This window comes from Meles meles, chromosome 12 (genome assembly GCF_922984935.1).
Source record: "Meles meles chromosome 12, mMelMel3.1 paternal haplotype, whole genome shotgun sequence".
Taxonomy (NCBI): Eukaryota; Metazoa; Chordata; class Mammalia; order Carnivora; family Mustelidae; genus Meles; species Meles meles.
Window position 1 is genome coordinate 34,280,196 of NC_060077.1, and position 18,482 is coordinate 34,298,677.

Genomic DNA, 18,482 nt, shown 5'->3' on the forward strand with positions numbered 1-18,482 from the left:
GAAACAAATTTCAGTAGAACCACCACTGGGATTTCTTTAGGACAGCTACAACAGATAGAGAATTATTAAGTATTCTTCTATTTTTGGACTTCTGACTTCCAGAACTGCAGGGTAATAAACTGTGTTGTTCTAAATCACTAAGTTTGTGGTAATTTATTAGAGCAGAAACAGGAAACTAATATAAAAGTCTGAGTTTAAAAAAAAAACAAAAACGGGGGCGCCTGGGTGGCTCAGTGGTTTAAGCTGCTGCCTTCAGCTCAGGTCATGATCTCAGAGTCCTGGGATCGAGTCCCGCATCGGGCTCTCTGCTCGGCAGGGAGCCTGCTTCCCTCTCACTCTCTCTGTCTGCCTCTCTGCCTACTTATGATCTCTCTCTGTCAAATAAATAAATAAAATCTTTAAAAACAAACAAACAAACAAAAAAAAATGTATTTCAGACAAATTACTTAGGAAATATTTTATTGTACAAAATTTACATTTGTTGTATATTGTGAAAAGCATGGCAAAACAACTTTTTGTCAATCCATTTTCTTTGAGATTTTTTTGTGAAAAGTAAAGATTTTCTAATACATTCTTACATAATGTAACTTTCTATACAGTTAATAGTTGTGTTGGTAATAAGTATCTTGGGACATAAGGTATAAAACTGAAAAAAGGTCAAAAAAGTGCAGGGGGAAGACCACTGCCAAAGAGCAATCTCCATGAACTTGGCATTTTCCACCGCAAGGCAGGTGCTGTGGGGTCATCACACTGTAAATGAAGAACAAAATACTTTAGTCCTTCAGTTTTACCACCAAATTCCCTTTTAGCAGTTAAGTAACATAAAACTCTCCCTTCTCTAGTTTTTTTTTTAGTTTTTGTTCTTTTTGGTTCTGGCATTTTTAGTTGGGTTTTACTGTAAGGAAAAAACAAAGCAATATATTTCTGTTTTTTTATGTTAACTGAAGATAAATTTCCTTAAGTTCCAAATCATAAAGATATGCCAGAAAGACTATGGAGTCCATCAAGTAAAATCATATTTGAAAGGAAGAGGGGTTGAATAATAATAATAAAAAAAATCAGAGCTCTGTGATTTATATCAATTTGTTCCTAGCAAAAGCACGAATAAAAAAGTATCTATCATATCATTATGGTACTTCTATTATGCCTAAAAGCTAACTGATTTCCCTGGGTGTAATGCTTTTACGTCATAATATAGAACAGTATTTTAATTATAATGCATATTTAATAGTTATAGTATTGCTCACATAAACAGGTTTCACTTCCTTAAAAAAAAAAAGTCCTGAATTCTAAAGACATTTGTTTTTTCTTCTAAGAATGTGCCTGGTATAATTAATGCAACATGAACAATTAATACAATAAAGTACTTAAGGTTTTCCTTTCTGGAAAATCAGTGTTAATGAAACAACTGTAGACAACTGTTTGGTTAAATGCACTCTTCTCTTTTCAAAAGTTCAACTAAATAAATTTTATATAAAGATATATCTATACTTAACAAATTCTCACTTATTTGGTCTACTTATAGAGAATAAAAATGTTTATAAATATATAGAGAAATCAGAGGCTTATGGTATAGTAAAACTTACACAGGGTTTGAGTATCTGAAGCCATTCGTTAAGATACTCAACAAGACCTAATGCATCTGGGATATTGTCTCCTTCTGAAACAAATTTCAGCAGAACGACCACTGCGATTTCTTTAGAACAGCTGCAACAAATACAGAGGATAATTAAGTATTCTTCTATGGATACAAGATGCTGATTCTATCTGCGTCTATTTTTAAAGCTTAGACAATCTGCCAGGTTTTAGGCAAAGAGAAGATTTCTGGAAGACTTCTAATAAGATCACTTATTTATTCCCCTTTGCTCCAGATATATGCTATTTGTGGGACAGGACTAGAAGCCATTTAATGCCCACATTGGGCATATGCAAGCTTGTGTCTCATACAAGGCTCCATGAAAAATCATCCCCACCAAAATATGTTCTACTTCCTAAATCTGCTGTAGAAGATAGTGACTTTCAGAAGCACCACTGCAGGGAGATTGAAAGAAAATAACACCCTTGTTACTAATAACCTAAAGCAGTGAGAGAAAACTATGGAACTAAATACTGGGAAAAATAAAAAATCTAACAGTACTGTGGCCTTATAAGGAGGGAAGAAATGAGAGGTCTCTCTCTGCCATGTGAGGATATGGTCAGAAGGTAGCCCTCTGCAAGCCAAGAAGAGGGCCCTCACCAGAATCCAACCGTGCTGGCTCCCTGATCTCAGGCTTCTAGCCTCCAGAACTGTGAGCAAATAAATTTCTGTTTAACCGTTCCCACTGACGGTATTTTGTTATGGCAGTCCAACCAGACTAACAGCAGTCTAGGCTGCTATGTGATGTGGCCTGAATGAAGCAAAAGAAGGACTGAAAGCTAGCTGGTGGTCTGTAGGGCAGGTGCAGAGGATGGTTAGGTAGCCAGGGCTTCCACCAAAAGAATACTTGAAGTGATATTTTATATTACGCGGAATATGCTAGATAGGAAAAGAAGTAAAAACAGAAATGACAGACTAGGAGAAAAAAAAAAAGAAAAATGGGAAGAAATGGTGGTTTTAATAGGAATAGAGTAGGTTTTCAGGGAAAAAGAGAAAGCTGAAATGGTACACAAGTATGGCCAGAGACAGACAAAACAAGCTGTACCGGGAAAACAAGCTGAAATGCCTGTATCCTTTCTGAGAAGTCTTAAATGTTTTGGAAAGGAGCAGTGGCAAAAGTGATTACAAATAACAAGGAACAAGTTCACCTTTTAGACAAAGAATAAAGCTCACTGTGATCCTGAACCATGAATGCTAGCTCTAGAATGAAGTGGTTAGAAGTGCAGGATCTGGGGCCCGATGTCTAGGTTTGAATCCTGGCTCTGCCACAAATTACCCACATGGCTTTCAGCCTTATTTCATCTCGTTGCTCTTCAGTTTTCTTATTCATAACATGTAGTTAACAGCAATACATACCTATGAGCTTATTAGGAGAATTAAGTAATTTAATACACATAAAGTGCACAGAACAGTGCCAGGCCCTTAATTAGTTATTACCATGACTACTACTTGTGTTACTATTATGACTTCTTCGGGTCATGCAGAAGTCACAATGTAGATTTTAGGGCAAGCAAATTAGTCGCTCTATTTGGCAAGGCTAGGTTTACATTCCTGATATGTATTATGTTATGTAAGGAGGCAGATTTATTGGTTGACTTTGAGCAATGATGGTGCAGATATATTTAAATTTCTTCTAGGTTAGCTCTCTAAAGTCACCTCTAAAGCTTCTTTAAAGCCACCACTGATGGCACAAAAAAATGCTCTTCATTCATCTCTCCTCATGGGAGAGCAGGGAGTAGACTATAAAAGCTTGAGAAGCAGCAGAGACCACTAAATGCTGTCCTCCCCCTCTTCATAACCTCTGCCATCCATGAACCCACCAGGCATATCAACTCCCGGCAAGGAAGAGTCAGAGGGAGCTGAAGCATACAGCATGGTCTTCTAGTTAGCCCCAAACTTCGCCTCGGGTCGTATGAGACAGAAAGCTAAGGGCAGGCAAAAATGGGGACAGTGTAAGTGTCTACAAATCTGATGGCCAGCTGGGCCATCATGTAAGTCATATAAATCAATTTATGAAAAGGGGCTAAAGAAAAAAAAGATCTCTAATTTCCACCTTTCACTTGCCTTCTAGAAGTTCATGATTCCGAAAGACTAATCAAGAGTGACTGTAGAGTATTTAAAAATGCACACAAATAACCATAAATCTGTTATTGGGCACATAATATATAAAGATGTGATTTGTGACAACAGTATCACAATGGGTTGGGGGAGGCAGTGTGTATGGGAGTAGTTTTTGTGTGCAGTTGAAGCTAAATTGGTATCAACTCAAATTAGACTGTTACAACTTTAGAATGTTATATGCAATCACCATGGGAACCACAAAGCAAGTATCTATAGAATATACACAAAAGAAAACGTGAAGAGACTCAAAAGAGGTCACTATAAAAAATCAACTAAGCACGAAAGAAGGCTATAAAGCAGCAAATGAAGAACAAAAAAAGCTATAAGATATATAGAAAACAAACAGCAAAAATGACAAGTCCTTCATCACTAACTACCTTTAATGCAAATGGATTAAACTCTCTAATCAAAAGACAGATTGGCAGAATGGATTAAAAAACATGATCCAACTATGTACTGTCTACAAAAGACTTACTTTGAATATAAGGACACACACAGTTTGAAAGTGAAGAGATGGAAAAAGATATTCAAGATATTCCATATAAATAGTAACCAAGAGAGCAGCATGGCTCTACAAATATCAGAAAAAATAGACTTCAAGTCAAGAACTGTTATGAAATACCAAGACCATTATATATATATATATATATATATTTTTTTTTAAAGATTTTATTTATTATTTATTTGACAGACAGAGATCACAAGTAGGCAGAGAGAGAGAGGAGGAAGCAGGCTCCCCGCGGAGCAGAGAGTCCGATGTGGGGCTCCATCCCAGGACCCTGGGGATCATGACCTGAGCCGAAGGCAGAGGCTTTAACCCACTGAGCCACCCAGGCGCCCCAAGGCCATTATATATTGATAAAAGAGCCAATTCATCAAAAAGACATAACAAGTAGAAAGACATATTCACAAAATAGGAACCCCCAAATTATGAAGCAAACACTGAGAGAACTGAAGGGAGAACTACATACAGTGCTACGGTAATGACTGGAGACTTCAATAGCCTACATGCAGACTGAGAAGGAAAGAGAAGACTTACACAACACTGTGTAAGACCTAACAGATACATACAGAATACCCTACTCAACAAAAGCAGAATACACATTTTTCTCAAGTGCACATGGAACGTTCTCTAGGACAGACCTTTGGGAGGGCACAAAAGAACACATGATAAATGAAAAAGATTAAAATCACACAAAATGTCTTTTTTGATCACAACAGGATGATCCTAGAATCAATAACAGAAGAAAAACTGGAAAATTCATAAACGTGGAAATTAAACAACACAATTTCAAACAACTAATTGGTCAAAGAAGAAATCACAAGGTAAATTAGAAAATTTAGGGGTGAATGAAAATGAAAACATGCTGAACTTAAGAGATGCAGCTAAGGCAGTTTAAGAGGGAAAGTAAGAGCTGCAAATGCACATTTTAAAAAAGAAGAAATTTCACAGATTAATAACCTAAGTTTACGTTTAGGATCTACAAAAATAAAAGCAAACTAAATCTGGAGTTAGCAGAAGAAAGGAAATAATGAAGATTAGAGTGGAAATAAATAAAGTAGAGAAAAGAAAAATAAGAGAAAAATCAATAAAACCAAAAGTTGGTTATTTGAAAAGATCAAGAAAATTGAGAAGAAAAAAAGACTTAAATTACTAAAATCAGAAATGAAGGTGAGGACCTTATATGGATTTTGAACTAAATAGGAGTTGTTATTGAATAAATGTAGATGCTCTGTTTAGAACAATGACAAAGATCTGAAAGCAGAAAGTTGGTGATTGGTATACAACACTGTGAATTCATTAGTGGCAATTAACTGTACACTTAAAAACAGTTACATTAATGTTTTAATGTTTCATATATTTTACCATAATTTAAAAAAAGATTGATTGTAGAGGTTGCAGAGAGTAAGTTTCAGGATCCTTAACATGCTGCACATTATAAAACATTAAATTTGGTATTTTAGGAACCAATTTTCCTAAGACTAAATTTCAATCTTTCCCCTGAATGTAAGAGTACCTATTTTATAAATATATTTTCAAAGTTCCAATAAGAATCCAACACACTCTCCCACTTACCTTTCACATTTTATTTTTTTTAAAGTAGGCTCCATGCCAGTGTGGGTATTTAAACTCATTACCCTGAGATCAAGAGTCACATGCCCTTCTGACTGAGCCAGCCAGATACCCCTCTTACTTTTATTTTTAAATAAGGTGGGGAACAAATTAACAAACAAACAAACTCACCCTTCATCATAGAGTGTTTTTGTGATACCTCCTCCAGGAATACGAATACAAAACTCAGAATCATCTATTTCAGGAATGCATGGGCTTTTTTCCATTTCTTCCCAGTTAAGGCTCATTATTTTAGTTTGAACACTTTTTTGCACATAAGGTGTGAGTAGGTACCTGAAGGGAGTACTAGAAGCAATCATATAATTAACTTTCTAAAAACCCACAAAAAAATATGAACATTAAGGCAAGTTTTTTTTTTTAAGACTTTTATTATTTTATTTTATTTTTTTTCCATTTTATTTATTTTTTCAGCGTAACAGTATTCATTCTTTTTGCACAACACCCAGTGCTCCATGCAAAACGTGCCCTCCCCATTACCCACCACCTGTTCCCCCAACCTCCCACCCCTGACCCTTCAAAACCCTCAGGTTGTTTTTCAGAGTCCATAGTCTCTTATGGTTCGCCTCCCCTCCCCAATGTCCATAGCCCGCTCCCCCTCTCCCAATCCCACCTCCCCCCAGCAACCCCCAGTTTGTTTTGTGAGATTAAGAGTCATTTATGGTTTGTCTCCCTCCCAATCCCATCTTGTTTCATTTATTCTTCTCCTAAGGCAAGTTTTTTAAGCAAATGTTTGTTCTCTCTATATTCTGTTGCTAAAGCAAAGCACAAGTTTCAGCAGTCTACAGAAGAATAACATAAAAATATTGCTCTGGCTTGCTATTTACATACTTAGGAGAGAGTATAAAGACACAGGCCAATTTTAACTAAGGCAAGGCCATCATGAAGATAACCTATTTTCCACAGCTCTGCTCCTTTCTGGCCATGAAGCTTTTTGCGAGATTCCTAGACGTGTTATATCTATCATGAGAGTACTAAAAATTAGCTCCAATTTTGAAAGGTTAGTCTTGGCTAATGTTTCCTTCATCGTGATTTTTTGGTGCATAAATGAAAATGAAATAAATCTATTTCTTGGATGTTTTGCCTTCTATTTAGGAGTTCAGTCTGATATGCCTGGAAGTCAAAGGCAGCTGGATTTCTGTGATGGAGAAATAAATAGAAATGTGAATCCAGTCTTCCAAAAAATTATCATCCAGTTAGTCTTGGGTACCCTTTCTCTTTTTTTCTTTATCAGCTGAGCTCTGTGATGTCGCCACAAACAATATCAAACAATCGAAGCACATTTCGAGAACCATCTCTATCTTTACACCAAAGCCTTCCTTGGGTCCCAACCATAGGACTACCTAACCATACTCTCTCCTGTCTCTTGACTTTCTTCTATCTAAATTCCAGAGAGGGGAGGTAAAGATATACATGGCTTTTAAAACTCATTTTAGCTTTTCAATAGAGACACCATAATAATACTGTGTAAAACATAAAATTTTTCAAAGGCAAAAACATACCTGCGAAGCTGTAGATCATTACGGTGATATGAATGACTGCTTGAAAGAACAATGACTTTGGCACAGTTACTACTTTTCACCCAGCAAAGCAGTTTTTCACAGAATGGTTTTGATTTATACTTCATATACCATTGAAAGAATAAAAAGAAAGTCTAAAAGTTAGATCTTAGCATATAAGAGTATCCTTTAAAATATTTTATCAACCTTATGTGATGATAAATAATTCATGTATATAAAATTGTAATTATTTTTAGATTTACTTACTGTCCTTAAAGTGAAGATGAGGGATGCAGAGCAATGAATTTTTTATTGTATCTTTACAATTAAATCGTGAGGAATCTAGATTTCAAAAAAATTCTATTCTGACTGGTAAAGGAAATTTCTCAGTTCTCTACTTGAGTAATAATTACTTAAAAACATGGACATCTACGAGAAATTTCTTGCTAGAAATTTCTTAACGGAACATAACTAGAAAATAATCAGGTGAACCTAGGATGCCGAATATCTGGCACTGATCCTCAAAGGAGTCAATACTATGAAGAACAGAAAAAGGAGGCCACTTCTACATCAACAGCTACCAACTAAAAGGATATTATAGCCGAATGTAACATGTGAAACTTGATTGGATCCAGAATTGAAGAATATTTTAGGGACAACTTGGGAAGTTTGACTATGTCTTAGGATACTACTGAATAATTCATTAAATGCTGATTGTCTTAGATAATGCTGCTGTGATTGTGAAAGAGAATGTCCTTATTCTTTTTTTTTTTTTTTAAAGATTTTATTTATTTGACAGAGAGAGATCACAAGTAAGCAGAGGCAGGCAAAGAGAGGAGGGAAGCAGGCTCCCTGCTGAGCAGAGAGCCCAATGTGGGGCTCAATCCCAGGACCCTGAGACCATGACCTGAGCTGAAGGCAGAGGCTTAACCCAATGAGACAACCAGGCACCCGAGAATGTCCTTATTCTTGTAAGATGCATGCTGAAGTATTTATGGGTAAAATATGATGACATCAGTAGCCTACTTTTGTATTCTTTGGCAGAAAGAAACTGTGTGCATGCACATGGAAAGAGAGTAGAAAAAGCAGGTGTGGCAAGATGTTAACAGCTGGTTAACCTGGAAAGTGGGTTATGAAATTTTGGGGAGAAAAACTCACTTTATGGAAACTCTTCACAGACTGTTAATAAAATATCAACAGAATTTAAAATGCAGATAAGAAATGGCTAGCTTTTAAAATAGGAAGGTGGTACAGTATGATTAAGGGAAGCAGGCTCTGGAGTCGAGCTGCCTGGTCTAGAATGCTGGCTTTACCTCCTACACAGACCATGTGTCTCAGGGAAAATGCTTAAACTTCCTGTGTTTCAGTTTTCCTCATTTGTAAAATGAGGATGTTAGAACCTACCTTCATCGTGTGTGTGTGTGTATATATGACATATACATGCATGTATATACACACATGCATACATATACATGTATATTTATATATATATATATTTATGTTCATATGTGTGTGTATATATATTACTTATAGCCATATTGGTGCAAAAAAAAAATCCGTGTTCAATAAATATTTGGTATTTTGAAATCACCATTTCCACCTACCAAAAATTTCACTTAGAAATTTTTGTCTATCTTAATTATTTGTCTATCCTAATTCCTTTTTTTTCCCATCTTAATTCTTGAACTTACCCAAGTATTGAGAACATGCATGGCATAATGTAGAAATAATAGCAACTCTCACTGCAAAATCTTGAATATGTTATTAACCAAAAAAAGTAAAGAGTGATTCTAATGTAAATATTAAAATAATCATAGCATTATTCACAGTCATCTCAAACTGGAAAAAATCTAATGTTCCATTAATAGTACAATGGATAAATCATGGTTTATTTATACAACAGAATCTCACAGAAATGAGAATGAACTACCTCTTCTTGGAAAAACATGGATAGACCTCACGAATAGAATGTTGAGTAAAGGAAGCTAGACATAAAGTACATACCATAAGATTCCATTTACATAATATAATAGTTAGGATGGGGCATGGGGAGAGCCTATGGAATGCTGACATATTTCTGACCTCCCAAAAGATGGTATTTAATCCACTTAACCAATATTGACCAATTGCTTCTCTACATGCTAGGCACTATTCTAGAAGCTGGGGATACAAGAGTGAATGACACATTGTCACTTCTCTCAGAAAACTCACTTTATACTAGTTGTAAATGATAAATATATGATATGCCAAGTAGTGAGGAGCTGTGAAGAAAACCACCCCAGGATAAGACAACAGAAAGGGTGGTCAGGGAAGGCATTTCTGATAAGGTAACATTTAAGCAAGGACTGAAGGAAGTGAGCCATTTAGGTATCTGGGGGAAAAGTATTCCAGGCAGGGAAAACAATGTAAAGACTCTGGGACAGGAGTGAGCTCAATCTGTCTGAACAACAGAGAGGCTAGTATGGCTGAAGCAGGGTGAATGAAAGAGGGAAACAGGCAATGAGCTCTAAGTTAGATCAGGTTGAGCAGCTGTCCAGGAGAACGCTCTGTAATAACGGAAGAGCTCTTTATGGCAGCTGCTTGCCACATGTTACTATGGAAACTTCAAATGTGACTAGTGTAAAGGAGAAACTAATTTTTAATTTTATTTACTTTTAGCTTATGAATCAAAATTTAAATAGCTACATGTGGCTAGTGGGTACCACACCAGGGCAGAGGTAGAACCAGGATAAGCCAAGGTAAGGGCTGTGAGTTCACTGGGAGTCAAACAGGAAGCCACCAGAGGCTTTGAAGAGAGAAGTGATGTGTTTGATTTAGGTTTAAAGGATCATTGGTGGTGCTATTTACAAACAGAATATTAGGTATTTGTTGGAATGGGTAGACAAGAACAAAATCAGGAGTGTGAGAGAAGGCAGTGGTTTGAACTATGGTGGTAGCAGTGGGAGAGGAAAGAAGATTCAGAATTTATTCTGACACATACGTAATTTAAATGCATATGCCACTGGTTGAAATGCAACACAAATGGAGCAAACTAAAAATATTCCTATGCTTATATGTTTTCACCAATGCTACCTGAAGAGAATACATAAGACCTACCCTGTATGTCCCAAGTCCTTTCAATATAATCATAAAACAATAGTAACACCTCTGAAATTTTGTACGATTCTCTATAGAACCACACTTTTCTTAATTGTACATACAGTAAAAAGAGCAGAACTGAGTTTTGAATCTTCATTCTCAATAATACTTAGTATTTTCTCATTATATTTTACTTTGATCACCTTAAAATGACAAATATACTAACCTTAATAAAAATGGATCTTAACTGAAGAGCCACCAGCTTCTTCGAAGGCAATGCATATACTACAAAGACAAAAAAATGAAATAAGATACTTAAAATGATGGAGTCATATAAGTAAAATTACTAACATAAAAACTAAAATTGAATCATAAGAACTTTTATACCTAACATTTTCAATAATTAAATATAAAACATATGAACTATATCATTCAGTTAAAATAAAACATTTATTTTATTTATTTATTTGACAGAGAGAGAGAGATCACAAGTAGGCAGACAGGCAGGCGGAGAGAGATGGGGAAGCCGGCTCCCTGTTGAGCAGAGAGCCCGATGCGGGGCTCGATCCCAGGACCCTGAGATCACCACCTGAGCCGAAGGCAGAGGCTTAACCCACTGAGTCACCCAGGCACCCCTAAAATAAAACATTTTAATAGTACCTTAAAATGTATCTGTGACCTTTATTCTACGGAACAGATTCATTTCTGTCGAGTTAATGGTTTGTGTATTTTATTTTTATTTTTTTAGAGGTGGGGCCAGAGAGAGAGAACAAATCTTGAGCAAGCTCCATGCCCAGTACAGAACCCAGTGTGGGGCTTGATCTCACAACCCTGAGATCATGATCTGAGCTGACGGACGTTGGACGGACGTTTAATGGACTGAGCCACACAGGCGTGCCTGACAAGATAGCTGTAAGAAAATATCAAAAATTATTCTTTTTCTCTGACTGCAAAACCAGAGAAGTATTCCTCTGGAAACTTCTGGCATTATGACAAATAAAATCATTCTTAAGAATGTTTTTAGTTTCTGATATCCTCCCCTCTTCTGTTAGAGAACAGCAAAACTCACTGGGATTAAGAGAAGAATAAAATGCAGGAGAATGTTAGCCATATGATAAAATCTCTGAAATAGGCACATTTGTGTTCTTTAGGAGTTTCTGAAAGAGAACATGCAAAATAAATGTAAAATTTTCTGTGAGTCAATGTGTGTGCTCTTCCTCTGGGAAAAGGATCCATAACCTTCATCACATTCTACAAAGGGCTTATTTTGCTGATGTTCAACATATCCCTGCCCAAGAACAAGAAGCTCTGAGATGAACCAAGGACGAAACATGGAGTCTCTTGGAGGCTTGATTAGGCCCCTGTGCTGAAGAGTATGCTCTTAGTTACAGTAAATAACCCAGACTTCAGCAAATCCTTTGGTAGTTCATGTCCTTCCAGTTATAGGTCTTTTGGGGAGTATCTTATTGGACCTGTATGGGGTGACTAGGGGCTATGGTGCATCAGCAAGTCTAGTGACTACCAGTTATGTTCAGGACAAAGGAGGCAAGAGAAGAAAGTTTGGAACTAGGGAAAAGAGCACAAATTTAGGGGAAAGGGACTAAGATGTGGGCCATTCAGGCCTGTAATCTATCTCTGACATACACATCCACTGCAATTCAACAGACCTAGTAGGAAGAGATGTATCTGTAGGGAATGGGCAAAATGTTAAGATACACCACCTCCTATAATAGCAACACTCATGTTCTCCATCAGTGCATCATGCATATCTTTTTTGTTAAGATCCTGCTTCCCATTACTTTGCTGAAGTGATAAAATATGAAACCAACATCACCTTTCATGTATTCTGGTGCAAAATATTTAGCTTTTATTTAATGAAGCCTTTAGACCCAAGTACTGTTACAGAAAATACGGAGACTATAGGAACAGATATGCAGGTACAAGTCAAATGACAAATAATCAAAAGTAGCAAGTGGGACGTCCTATAAGACAATGGGTCCAGTTTTTTCCTCAATAAGTCAGTTTCATGAAGAAGGGGAAAAGAAAAGAAGAAACTGCTGAAGAAACTGAAATAAAAGAAATTTCAGAGGCACAATAATCAGATGACCACTATGGGTCTTTGCTTAGACAAACTAACTTTAAAGGACATTTTGGGGGGCACCTGGGTGGATCAGTGGGTTAAAGTCTCTGCCTTCAGCTCAGGTCGTGATCTCAGGGTCCTGGGATCAAGCCCCGCATCAGGCTCTCTGCTGAGCAGGGAGCCTGCTTCCTGCCTGCCTCTCTGCCTACTTGTGATCTCTCTCTCTGTCAAATAAGTAAATAAAATATATTTAAAAAAGGACATTTTGGGGTACACTGGAACAATGGGAATATGATAGTGTATATGAAGACACTAAGAAATTGCTAATTTTGTTAAAAGTGATGGTATTTTAGCTATACAAGAAAATGTTCTTAAAAGATGCATACCTGCATATCTGAAAATAGAATGTCATGATATTTATAATTTATTTTAAAATACCTCATCTTAATAATCAATAAAGTGGATTAAAGGACTTTACCCAACTGACTTGCTGCAAGTTTATGTCAGAGAAAACCCAGTGGGTGTTCTACTAGACTGAAAGTGTATTAGCAGAGTGGTGTGGTGCTTAAGGGGGGCAGGGCCTTGCTTAGAAGCTCAGTTACACCAATTATTAATCATGTGACCTTAACTTCTCTGTGCAATGGTTTCCTCATCAATAAAACTACCCAAAGAGTAGCTGTGAGGATTAAATAAATTAATATATTTAAACACACAGTGTTCAGCTCATAGGAAATACTCAATAAAATGACATTTGTTATCATTAGAAGTATATAAATTCTAGTTCTACCATTTACACTCCTTTATCCTTTAGGGCAGTAACTGAAATTCAGTCTTGTGTTAACAGAGCCATCTTTCCTGCAGGAATTTTAATATTAAGGACTTCTTTTTAAAAAATATTTTATTTATTTGTGAGAGAGAGAGAGAGAGGACATAAGCAGGGAGAGCAGCAGGCAGAGGGAGAAGTAGGCTCCCTGCTGAGCAGGGATCCCAACATGGGACTCGATCCCAGGACCCTGAGATCATAACCCGAGCTGAAGGCAGCCACTTAACTGACTGAGCCACCCAGGTGCCCCTTAAGGTTATTTTTTGTAAGTTTATTTCCTTATTGCAAGCTAATGGCACCATTAATAAGATGGACCAAAAAAAAAGTAGGTTCTTCATTTGTCTTTTAGCCCATCAATGGTCTTTCATACTACTCTAGCCCTGTGGCTTTCACCTTAAAACTTAAAACAGAAAACTGAGCAGCCAACAGAGCAGCTTGCCGTCAAAGCAAGTGGATACTCCTCTGCTTCATGAGGAATGGCTTTCCCCTCCTAGCTAAGAGTAGTACCACATTATGGACACAGTGGTCAGTGCAATGTCAACTGTGTTCCCCAATTAATCAAGCTTGATAGTCCAATGAGGAACTGTGTGATTTATGGCATAGGAAAAGCCTACACCTACTAGTAGTATTAGGCAACTCAATCTCTCTGAGCCTTATGGACATTACATTATTATGGATTCTATCATAATATAAAAAGGATGACTACAAGGCTAAAGTAAGGTAGTGCATGTTAAACATATAAACTGAGCCTGGTGGAATTTTCTCCTTTCCTTGGTATTAGTGGTGCTTATACTTGCCAGAAAGACAGAAATTAAAACTGAGGATAAAAGAAGGAAAAAAAATGCTAAAAGAAAACCCAAAACAACCTCAAATTCTAGTTAAAGAAGTACGGTCATCATAGGAGTTGCCATTTCGAAAAGGCTAAGAATCAGATGTGAGAGAACAGGATGTGACCAGGTCATAAATTCTGCACAAAGCTGGCACTGAGTACACGTTTGCTATAAAACAGTATTTACAGAATCTATCTCTAATTTAAAACCACTCTCCCTTAGAACAGAGTAAAACAGGCTTAAGCCTTACATACTTTCAGCATTTATACTGAGTTCTGTTGAATTTTCTTCTGCAGTTGCATATGGATTGTTTCCAACCATCGGCACAAGACAATCGGTATAGAAGTAACCGATCTTACACATATTTAGTGTAGAAATAATCAAATCCATTGCAAGCTGGCCAACATTTCCAACAGATACTGCTGGCTGAAATAATAAAAACACAAAAATGTTCGTTAAGTCATCGAATTACCAGCATTTTTAAAAGTTTAGACAGAAAACACTAATCACAGGACTACCTTTGGATGGTTATGCTCAGGTACATCGTAGCTGTGTAGAGACGCATTAGCTACCACTGAGGTGTCAGCGGGGCTTCCTCTACTTTTGAGACTACTGATCTAACATTTGTGGAACACTTACCCCATGTCTATCTTTGTTCTAGGCACTAGGAACGCAGTAAGACAAACTGACAAAAGTTCCTGCCCTCGTAGAGCTTCCATTTAAGTGACAGAGTGGTTTAATGTAATAAAATAGTGAAATACAGGCAGGCTTCATTTTACTGAACTTCACAGATAATGTGTTTTTTACAAATTGAAGGTTTGTGGCAACCCTGGTTCAAGAAAGTCTATTAGCATCATTTTCCCAACAGCATTTGCTCACTTTCTGTCTGTTACATTTTGGTAAATCTCTCAACACTTCAAACTTTTTCACTATTATATTTGTAATTATTTGATCTGCAATCATTGACTGTGACTCACTGAAAGCTCAGATGATGGTCAGCATTCTGTAGCAATAAAGTATCTTAAAATTAAGGTATGCACATTGTCTTTTTAGACAGAATGCTATTGCAAACTTAAAAGACTATAGTATAAAGATAATTTTCACATGTACTGGGAAACCAAAAAATTCATTAGACTTGCTTTAGTGCGGTATTTCCACTGTACTGCTGTGGTTTGAAACCAAACCCCCGATATCTCTGAGGTATGTCTATATACAGTGGTAACTGCTACGGAGAAAAAGTAAGTGAGAGTGTCTGTATGTATGTGGCTGGTTGCAATTTTAAATACGGTGAACAAGAAAAGAATTACTTTAGCTGACCAGTTAATTATGGACCTGAAAGACGTAAGGAAGACAGCCACACAAGGACCAGGGAAAAGAACACTTCAAGCAGTGGGAAGGCAAGTATAAAGTCCTCTTGGGTCATCTTTCCATCTGCTTTGTTAGTGCCTAAAGGTTGGAGTCAGCTTCTTTTCACATTAAACACACATGCATATTTATTCTTATGACTTCAAAGAGTCCAACTGTCAAATCTCTATCTATAGCCCAAAATATTTATCCAAACTTCAGATCCGAATGGGTGTCTCCACATGGTTATCTCATAGGCAATGCATATTCAACACGTACAAAACTAAACTTCTGCCTAAACTTGTCTCACATTTTGTATTTTTGAAAAGAGCAACAATTACTCATTTAATTACCTAGCTCAAGAAACTTCTTCCTTTTCTCTTACCAACGACATCTAATACTCATCTGATTTTCATTGATTCTATTTCCAAAGTATCTTTTTAATGTAGTTCTTCTTTTGCATTCTTCTAGCAATTGCTTTTTTCCCCTCCATCTTATTTTTCTGGGTCCCTCAGGGTGGTCTCCCACTTCTCATCTATTCATCTCATGGTTTTCTCTTGTAATTCCCTTTCCTCTTCTCAAGGATTTTGCTACTTTAGTTAGACCCTCACTATCCTGTATCATCTACCTTTTCTTCACTATTGTATTCTTCCCATCAGCATATACACATGTTGTAATCTTTCCTTCTAAAATACCCTCCCTCGATCCCACATATTCTACCTCCTCACTTCTTGGTGTCTCTTCAAACTCAAAATTCCTCAGCTGTCCACTAAAACATAAGCAGGAACTTTCTTTCTTTTTAAGATTTTATTTATTTACCTGATAGAGACAGAGTAAGAGAGAGTGAGAGCACGAGAGAGGAGAAGGTCAGAGGGAGAAGCAGACTCCCCGCGGAGCTGGGAACCCGATGTGGGACTCGATCCCAGGACTCTGGGATCATAACCTGAGCTGAAGGCAGTTGCTTAACCAACTGAGCCACCCAGGCATCCAGGAACTTTATTTCTGAATTGATCAACAAATACATACATATACAAGTCTCCATCCCTTCTTTCACTTATTCAAACTATTCCAATATGGCTTCCCTCCCTTCAGCACTCTACTGCTAACTGTAAAGGACCACCAATAACCCTTACTTTCCCTATGAATCTTTCTCTTCTGCCTGGTATCTTACTAGCAGTCTCTGTAGAAGTCTGGACTCAAGGTCCACTGATATGGTTGCAGCCTATGAACAAGCAAGACCCTGAACTCCTTACCTGAGAGAACAAGCCTAACACCCCATCCACGTTGTACCAGTTCTCAGAGCACACCCACATCCCCTTCTCCTTGTCCTAAGATAACTTCCTGACATCAGGGACTCAATTTTGCCTCATTTTGATGTCAAGTCTCTACCCCAAAGTAAACACAGGAATATATGGTACTTACATGTTTCATCTCCTGCAAGGAGACCTTTCCCTTTTGTGATAAATAAATATTTTTCAGGGAGATACTTTGAAATTACATAAAGCTTCCCTCTTCAGTACATTATCATACACTAATTTTAACATTCATTCATATTTCTTGTATGCACCATTAAGGTGAAAATTGCCCAAAAGTGATTACCATCACTTAAAAAACTGAGATATGACTGACATTAACATTTTTATCAGTCTTAGGTATATAACACCATTTGATACATGTATATATTGTGAAAAGATTACCAATAGGTTTACTTAACACTAATCAACCAGTTACAAATTTTTCTTGTAATGAGAACTTCTAAGATCTACTCTCTTAGTAAGTTTCAAATACATACAATACAGTATTGTTTATTGTAGACATCACACCCTACAATACATACCCAAGACTTATTTATAACCGGGGATTTGTACCTTTTCCCTGCCTTTATTTCATTTCAAGCAGCCCTCATCCTCACCCACCTCTGGCAACCATCAATTTGTTCTCTGTGTCTATGAGGTTCCCCCTCTCGCCCCGCCCCCGGATACCACACATAAAGCTTTTAACAGGTCCTAGTGTCCCTCCTCCTCCCAATAAGTCCTAGGGTTCTTCTGTACCCTTTCCAAAGTACCATCCTAGCATTTATTGCCCTTACTGGTTTACGTGTGTTTCCAACTAGACTGCACACCTCCTGAGGACAAGGACCTAGTCGTATTTAATATTTTTACATTACACAATCTTTATTGAAACAGTGACTGAATATGGGCAATTTTAGGAGCAGTAAAACCGTTATGTTAGCTACTGACGAAAATGACTTTTATTACCTTACCTATAGTTTCCTAGTTAATGAGCAAGTGTTGCAAGCTTACGACTGGCTCTGCTACTAGCTGAAGAAAGATTTTCTAGGACATAATGAAAAGAAAATGGCCCGTACCTATGCACGACGTTACCTGGAACAACCAAACACATTACGTTTCACCGTCAACAAGACTACAAGCCCTAGTCTCAGAAACGTCTGGTGATAGCGCCGCATCCAGCGACCACCTGTCTCCGGAGCAGGCTGAAAACCTGAAACAGAAGCAAGGACCGCCCTCTGTCCCAGGGCCGGTGAAACACCTTGACTCGCGGTGGCGGGGCACCCCAGAAAACTCCCGAGAGGAAGCACCCCAAGCTCGGCACGCGGTGCTCGCGAAAGCGGGGACTCACCATTAGGAAGGTGTAGCCCGCGAGGTCGGGGACCGATTCTCCGCAGGGAACAAACATGGTCGCACAGATGTGGGAGAACCAGGTGAGCGCGGCACTGGCAGAAACGGAGGCCTTGCCAAGGCGAAACCGCGAGCTCCCGGCTGCGCAGGTGCGTCGGAGTCCCCAGAGCCCCTAGCGACCGGGGCGCGGCGGGGTCCGTCGAGGCGCTCGGCGTGGGGTCCTAAAGAGTCCGTCCAGCTCTCTGCCCGTCCGCAGGGCGCAAAGGGCCCGAGACTGGGGGAAAGATGGGGGCGAGCAGTG

At 37.9% G+C, this 18,482-nt stretch overlaps 1 protein-coding gene across 1 annotated transcript; it reads right to left on the minus strand.

The window, feature by feature from the left end:
* Positions 1-442: 442 nt before the first annotated feature.
* Positions 443-18,376, minus strand: PSMG2 (proteasome assembly chaperone 2). The gene is made up of 7 exons (XM_046025678.1): positions 18,183-18,376; positions 14,453-14,624; positions 10,692-10,750; positions 7,391-7,509; positions 6,003-6,176; positions 1,587-1,707; positions 443-750 (listed from the first exon to the last, which is right to left on the minus strand). The coding sequence occupies exons 1-7, from the start codon at positions 18,237-18,239 to the stop codon at positions 658-660; spliced, it is 795 nt and encodes a 264-aa protein (XP_045881634.1). The 5' UTR covers positions 18,240-18,376; the 3' UTR covers positions 443-657.
* Positions 18,377-18,482: the final 106 nt, after the last annotated feature.